The sequence below is a fragment of the Trematomus bernacchii genome, unplaced genomic scaffold (assembly GCF_902827165.1).
Source record: "Trematomus bernacchii unplaced genomic scaffold, fTreBer1.1, whole genome shotgun sequence".
NCBI lineage: Eukaryota > Metazoa > Chordata > Actinopteri > Perciformes > Nototheniidae > Trematomus > Trematomus bernacchii.
The window spans coordinates 295,976-304,034 of record NW_022987771.1 but is presented as its reverse complement, the minus strand read 5'-3'; the positions used below and the strand labels follow the sequence as shown (position 1 = coordinate 304,034).

The window sequence follows — 8,059 nt, the reverse complement described above, 5'->3', positions numbered from 1 at the left end:
GCAATATTATTAATACAACAATTATTATTATTATTATTATTATTATTATAGACTTTATTTTCTATCCCACCCTGAAAAAAAGTGATTTACAATAAGGGTAAACAGTTATAACAGACATTTAAAAAAAGGATGGAATGCAAAATGTATGGAAAATAAGATGCAAATGTAACACTCTTGTTTCACTCTAGGCTTGTAAACACCTGCATTTAAGAGAATAAAGAGGTAGGCCTACCGTGGTATAACAGGATAATATTATTGGGACTACTATGAGTACTGTGGCGTTTTTCATTGCAGTCGTATTGATAATTTCTTACATAATAAGAAGGGGGGTATGTTTTTTACTTGTCTGACTAAGCAATATAATATGCATGGAAAACCATGGGAAATGCATGCCCTCCACTTGTTACTCAATAGTTACAACTAAGGTATTCAAATAGTTTGAAACTTAATAATTAATATCATAATCCCTAACTCCTAGAACTCCCTTCATGATATAACAAGGCCAGCATATTTACATTCACATAGAAACGGAGAGGAAACAATGTCAATATGTTAATATGTGCATGTCCAATGATTTATATTGTAAGGAATAACTTAAACATCGTGGTTTGATAGTTGAACTTCGAAACACAGACACATGTCTCCGCCCCTCTCCCATGTGACAGCTGCAGGCTTGACCAGAGGGTGAGTTGGGGTTGTGAGAGTTGAGGTTATGAGAGTTGGGAAAGACTTCAACAACTCCTGCAGTGCGAAAACAAATCTGAAGGTAAATCAACACTTTTCGGAAATCATATAAATGCAGTTGTTGTTGAATCGTGTATAATGTCTGTTCTGTTATGCAGCCAGTCTTCAGTTTTCCACCTCAGCGATGCTGGGTCGCTAAACTAAGATGTATTTATCCGACATGCTGCCTGCTATGTTGTTACATAATATCAGTGGCGACTGGTCATTAGGGCATTAGGCACAGCCCCACCTAGTGTCAGCAGAAAGTATTACAAATAATGATTACAAAAATGCAAAAAAAATAAATAAAAAAATATATAAAATATATTTTAAGATCATGTTTAATCATCTGATTCGTCTGTACATTGCTGTTTTAGTCTGTGTTCTTCTAATCAGTGTGTCTACAGTCACAGTGTGTGCCTATTGAGCTGTTTAGAGCCATGTGGGACAAAACCTGATTATGCCCCTTCCTCTCGCTGTGAAGTCAACGGTGACTGTAAAAACTTCACTGCGCATGCTCAGAGTATTTTGTAATGAAATGTGTGTGGCAAAAAAATAATGACCAGAGGGGCATGGAGCTACCATCCCCGCCATACGTCATCTCAAATCATTCAGAGCTGATTGGCTGTAAGTACGTGTGCCGCGAAAAGTGTGCTGTGTGAAGAGGAGACGAGAGAGCTGCAGGGGCGCGTCCTAAAACCAGGAAGTAAGCACAAAAAAGCAATGAGATTTCTCCAGAGGATTTTAGAAAATAGCTCGAAATAAGATCTGTGGGAAACGTACCTGTTAGATAAATGCACGTTTTGATTAGCCGGATAACATCCACATGTCTACCCTACTTATATAATTTTTTTATCATAAATCTATGGATTAGATTTATGATAGACTTTTGAAACTACAAGAACATAAGGAGGACTTTTACAAAAAAGTAATAGAAATGTTTGTCCAGAAGGATAGGAAAATGGACTTCATCTTCAAGTCAAGGTAAGACCGCCATTTTATTGAAAATGGGATCTTACTAAGAGAGAACAATTCAATATTTAAATGATAAAAATGACATTTTTTGGGTATCCTTTTGTTGAACTGTCTGTTTAAAATTAATCGAAGCATCAGACAAAAAAAGCTTTTGAAAATAATATTATATTTTGGTTTAGGTCAAAATATAATATTTGTAAACCTGAAGAGTCAGTGCCTGTGCCTCACCAGCCATGAACCTCACTGCACGTCACTGCAGAAGCTTATATATAGACATCTAAGTTTTTTGTGCCCCACCACTTTTGTACATATAAAAACGCCACTGCATAATATACTACTCTCCTATTATTAGCTGTTAAAGTTTAACTCAGATTTAGTGCAGGATTCAACCAACCCTGTTGTAGTCTGATAGTTGTCTAATGGGTTTGCAAAGTGGGTAATGTGTATTATGTTGATTTGATCAAGTCTAATGTCTAACTTGGTAAACTCAATAGATCTATAATCATACTAGCCTCCTACCAGATATCTATACATATTTTAAATAATGCATTGTTTAATGATATAGAAATAAAACAATTGTATATCCATTGAAAACCAGTCTAGTGTGTTAAAGAACATCTTCTTGGAAGACAATCATATATTATATGATTGTCTTCCAAGAAGATGTTGTCTTGTTTACATAAAGGAGGCCTTAGTGTGTGAGTAAGCTTCAGAGGTAACATTTTGTGTCTGATGTTAATCCAGACATGCGGGTGGCAGTGATTGGAGCTGGAGTCATCGGCCTGTCAGCGGCTCAGAGCATCTACGAGCAGTTTCACTCCATCGTCAGTCCACTGAGCATCGAGGTGTATGCAGACTGTTTCACTCCTCTGACCACGAGCGATGGAGCTGCTGGCTTGTGGCAGCCCTACCTGTACGATAAAGGCAATGTCCAGGAGACGTAAGTGTATTAACTCTCGTTTGATTCTCCATTGTATCTGCAGAAAATGGCCAATATTTTATACATGCATTTGTTCCTCACATTTAGAAAATGGAATAAGGAAACATTTGACTACTTGCTGAGCTGCCTCAGATCGCCAGACTCTATTCAAATGGGTGTATTCCTTCAGTCTGGCTACAACCTCTGCACTGAACCAGCCCCAGTGAGTAGTGCTTTGTTCTTTTAAAAAGCCTGTCAATCTGTCCTCAAAGATAAGATTTGACCTTGTTTTGGATTTAACAACCAAGAGCAAAGGCAGTTGTAGATATGGTTAAAATGTAACCTCAACTTGTTCATAAATGTATCCCATACCAGTGCTATAGCTACCATAAACACAGTAATTAGTATTCAGCCTCACTAACAGTAGAGCTTTGTTCAGCTTCTCTGCTTTTGTTTTCCACAAATAACAGAGAGGCCTCACCATGGGTCACACTTAAACTCAGAGACTAATTGGGAGTCTGTATTGTGACAAAATGTAACACAGCCAGAACATAAGTGATGTGATCTTTACTGCTTTCTGATTGCAGGATCCCTCATTTAAAGATATCGTCCTAGGCTTCAGACAGCTCACAGAGCGAGAACTGCAGATGTTCCCCGGATACAAGTAGGTTTTGTTGCTGAAACAGCCATAACAAGCAAAACACTGAAAGAATATAAAGCAGAGACGCAAAGAGATAGTTCGTTTCTTCCTTGCTATTGTGGGGGAAACTTCTGTGTAGCAATGCATGGAGTCACCGACTCAGGAAGGAGACACGGTGAGAGTTGGAGCTTTGATGTCAAACACTGATGGGTTTATTCAGAGTATTCGGCCGGAGGATTCACATCACAAGTCAAAGAGTCAGAGGTTCTGACTTCACGGTAGAGTTGCCACGTCAATTCTGAAGAGCCTCTCTCTATGCTAGACCTTTTAACTGGTTCACAGAGAGTAATCAACATCTCTGAAGGAGTAGACTAAACAGCTGGGAACACTGAGCCACCTGCGTCCGACACTCATGGCCTCAAGGATTTCACATCTTAGAGTCCACAAACACCGATAAAGAAGTGCCTCAGCGTTCTCACAACAAGTACCATTCGTGCCAGACAAGTTGACCGGTCACAAACTGGTAACAACAACACATATGGCACCAATGCCTTTCCTTAAAGGAGATAACAGACGTCAGAGTAGATCATAAAACGTCACAGAGCAAAAGGTTAGATATCTAGAAGAATTATTCCTTAACAGCTATTACATGCAACTTAAATAGTTCATATTCCCAGGCGCATCATTGATGATCTATTTGCTTCGATCTTATACAACAATATATTGCATGGTTCCCTATAAAAGAAAAGCATATTTTTTACTATGTCTCTTCTAACATGTGCAGTCATGGGTGGTTCAACACTGCTCTCATGCTGGAAGGTAAAACATACTTACCTTGGCTGATGGATTGGTGAGTGATTTGTTTTTAATCTCTTGAAATAAGTTATTTTCCTTGTTGTATCAGCATTGTATTTGAACAACAGAGTTGAAGTCAGTAAAGCACTTGCTTACAACTACATTTCTTACGTAATAAAAAAGAAGAAGGGAAGCGTCTTATAGCTTGTTACATAAATGTTATATTACATTTAGTTTGTAACATCCCCCCCATGGCTGAATCTACTCTTATCATATCTTACATGTTCAACACATGGTCTCAGTTTAGCTGTTCTGTCCTTTTCTTGGTTTATTGTTTTCTAAATTCTGTGTTAATCATTTGTAGTGGTTAATTGTATATACTAAACAAAACATAATTACACAATGCAAAGTAAAAAGTAGTGATCTGTCTAGTGATCACTAACTAAAGGCCTATTTTATTATGCAGTGTGCTGGCTGGGAAATAAGGAAAGTTTATACAGCTGCTGAGTTTCAATGACATGGGCATTAAAAAAAAATGTAAGACCTGACACTGAATTGTGCACAACACACATTTACTTTTATACTGTGTAATGAATTGTAAATGAGTAATATCATTATCCAGGATAGCTGGTTCTAATCTTGATTATTTTCAGTTGATCAGGAGTCCAAAAGTATTTTTTTTTAGCTGTTCTTAATTGACATCTAGTTTCTGTTATTCTTAGGTTGCAAAAAAGGGGAGTGACATTTTACCAAAGAAAAATAGAGTCCTTTAAGGAGGTTAGTGAAAGCTTTCAATATTAATGATACATACATTTTCTGTTTGATACTATTATGTTTCATTTATAGTACTTTTTTATACTGAGTCTGTAATATTGTAACAGCCCGAATATTGTTTCACTTCTTACAGAAATACTGTGAGTATGTTAACACTTCTCTTTTTCATGCTTTATGCTCTGTTCTTTTCATTAAGCTGGCAGAGTCTGGGGCAGACGTGATAATAAACTGCAGTGGGATGAGATCAGGAGACCTCCAGCCGGACCCTGAGCTCAAACCCGGGCGGGGGCAGATCGTAAAGGTGAGGGCCGACGGGTTCAAATGGCTGTTTATACAACCAGCTATAAAAGCAACATTGAAGTTGTGGTTGAACCTTGATATTATATCTTTGTTTTTCAGGTCGAAGCGCCGTGGCTGAAGCATTGGATTATCACCCACAATTTAAAAAAAGGAGTCTACAATTCACCATACATCATTCCAGGGTGACACAAAACACTCATTAGCACTGAACTGTAGGAACAAGCCTCTCCATTAGTGTTTGAGTAATAGTAATGTGGAACTACAGTTTCATACAGAAAATGCATGCAGCAGGCAAACGTTTGCAGGGCTTATCCTGTGTTGTGTACTTGCTGTTTTTATCAGATCATACAAGATTACAGTGTTTTTGTATATTAAAGACAGTTGCATCTCTGTGTCTGCAGGAGTCGACTCGTGACAGTCGGTGGGATTCTCCAGTTAGGGAACTGGAGTGAAAAGAACAATTCTACGGACCATAAGTACATCTGGGAAGGCGCTTGTCAGCTCGAGCCAAGTCTCAAGGTAAGGTGATATCAAAATGTTGTTTGTCTAAAGCCCATCAAAAGGCTTTCTGTGTCAACTGTAATAAATGATTAACAGTAAGTCTTCAGTAGTGGTAAAGTATTTAACATTTGATATATTTAGAACACTTGATAGTGACAATGGACAATTCGTTTTTTGAGATTATGTGTTGTTGTTGTTACTTACCTCAGCATGCCAGGATAGTGCAGGACTGGGCCGGCCTCAGGCCTGTTCGCAGCAAAGTCCGATTGGAGAGGGAGACTATACAGTCCGGTGCAGCTGCAATAGAGGTAAACAGCTCAGTTGTATTTTGAAAAGATTTACATTATTTTTCATATTAATTTTTGTTCATCCAACTTCTAAAATATCGTGCCTCTCTTTCAGGTGATACACAACTACGGACATGGAGGTTTTGGACTCACCATTCACCGGGGCTGCGCCCAAGAGGCAGCGAGGCTCTTCGGTCAGATTGTGGAACAAAAAGGGAAAGGTCCAAAAGCTCGCTTGTAAATGTATGTGCAGGTGCTTGATTGATTGATTGATTGATTGATTGATTGATTGATTGATCGATTGATTGAGGTGCACTTCCAATTTTAATGTCAGTTCCTTGTGCCTCATAATCCAAAAACTGTTATTTTCTATAACCAGCATTTTAGCAAACAGATTTTCAATTTCCATACCTTTTGGGTATTTAAATACAACTCATTTTTGTAACTTGTATGTAACTCTAAAGAGTAGATGCCAATTAAATGATTCACATCTAATCATAGATAAATCCATAGATGGATATGTTCATTTAAAGAAGTATATAGTGTAAAAAGAAATTCTAAAATGTTTTCATTAAATGTAATGTAGAAAAATGTCTAACTGATAAAATCACTTTTTATTAATAAATGACAACATGAATACACTGCTCTTTTGGAAAGATTATTTACTATAGTATCATACACATTTACATCCAGTGCATCGACAAGAATCTGTGCACACAGACACTTAATACAGCACTATATCTCCAACAGGTAAAGAGTCAGCTGGCTGGGCCTGTACTAGTTCCTGTAACCTTTTTTTTCCACAAATCTTTGCACAGTGTGTCACTCTGACAAGTCAGTCTCCACATCACCTTTGTTACAAACAAAAGCAAAGACAACAACTAAAACAGGTATTGATACATATACATTATTTACAGAAAGACAGAATGTAACACCCTGTTAATGGATGTGTACATACATACATGTGTAGGTCTATGTGTGCAAAGCCTCGAGTCGAGTAGAGCAAGAGACGCTGCATTTATAGATCAGGACACCATATATTCATGTTCATGGCATTTTTTAAATTGTGTTACTTTGAGCGATGAAAATACTTTTTAGATTTACTTCAACATTAACTTACAATTGTCTTCAGATGCAGGCCAGGATCTGTGGACTTGTTCCAGTTGTGTTATATTTATGAAATATCGTTCACTGTATGATGTCACTGATGTAAATATGCTATGGTGAAGGCTTTGGCAGATTTATTAGGTTGTTGATTCTAATATGGCCTCATAATGATACTTGTTTCTTCAGCTGACAACAAACATCATCCATGTTAAAATGTGAAATAATACTGACACAAAATAAAGAACATATTTAGCACAAGGTTTAACACAGTGACTTACTGTGTGTCCTTTCACTACCTTTACACTATTTATTTTTGAATTAAGGTTCCCCAGACCTTATCTTATTGTCTGTTGATTTAATGATGTGGGACTGTACCTCACTTCAGTAATGTACATTTTATAAAGCTTGTGTTTTTTAACAGACAATTTTGTTCACAATATGCTGGTCTCTTTTATATATGCACCTGTGCCTGGTATGTTAAAAGAAGGTTAAGAGAAGGTCTCTCAAACTCAAATAGATATTCTTCAAGGCTCTTTCAAAAGAAGATGGTTGATGGAAGCTATCACTTTTTTGTCCTTTATTCACCTTTACTTCTCTTGAATTAAAAAAGCAATACTTTATGTAAAGTATTTGAATTCTCTCATGAATTGTTCAAATGTTGTCCACCTTTTATTTTCCTCAATCTTGCCCTGGTGTAGGTCATTTGTTCCATCCAGTAGCCCCTTGTGCGGTTATTCAGTGGCAAAATTGTGACAGCAATGGTAGTTGAAGACTATATAATAAAACATATTTCCTTGTGCTGCCTGGCCCTTTGAAGCCACCGTAGTGCCTAAACTGAAGAGTCATAACATGGGACTGGAGATGGACACCGAAAGCTGGTTGAGCTTTTCTTGGCCTCTCCTCGCCTCTTTTCCTCACTGTGCTTGCCTCTCCCAGTTGTGCTCCAGCAAACAAGTCCTCATCCTTGGGAGCCTGAGCTTGAAGGAGGGTGTTCCCCTGAGCTTTGGGAGGGGGCCCGGCCGACCATCTCCCGGCCCA

The 8,059-nt window shown here is 37.9% G+C and overlaps 2 protein-coding genes across 3 annotated transcripts in view; one reads left to right on the top strand and one right to left on the bottom strand.

Moving 5' to 3' along the window:
• The first annotated feature begins 667 nt into the window (after window positions 1–667).
• On the top strand, window positions 668–6,553 carry LOC117496805 (D-amino-acid oxidase-like). The gene is made up of 11 exons (XM_034148574.1): window positions 668–766; window positions 2,443–2,638; window positions 2,726–2,840; window positions 3,205–3,281; window positions 4,042–4,107; window positions 4,775–4,829; window positions 5,023–5,127; window positions 5,226–5,308; window positions 5,528–5,645; window positions 5,837–5,935; window positions 6,030–6,553. Exons 2-11 carry the CDS (start codon window positions 2,445–2,447, stop codon window positions 6,153–6,155), a joined length of 1,038 nt encoding a protein of 345 aa, XP_034004465.1. The 5' UTR covers window positions 668–766; window positions 2,443–2,444; the 3' UTR covers window positions 6,156–6,553.
• Window positions 6,554–6,561: 8 nt separating this feature from the next.
• svopa (SV2 related protein a) overlaps window positions 6,562–8,059 on the bottom strand; it is an 8,855-nt gene continuing 7,357 nt past the window's right edge. For both annotated transcript variants that reach the window (XM_034148573.1, XM_034148572.1), the window contains one exon: window positions 6,562–8,059. This exon is cut by the window's right edge and continues 163 nt beyond it. In XM_034148573.1, the coding sequence (XP_034004464.1) occupies window positions 7,980–8,059 (80 nt within the window). In that variant the 3' untranslated portion in view covers window positions 6,562–7,979.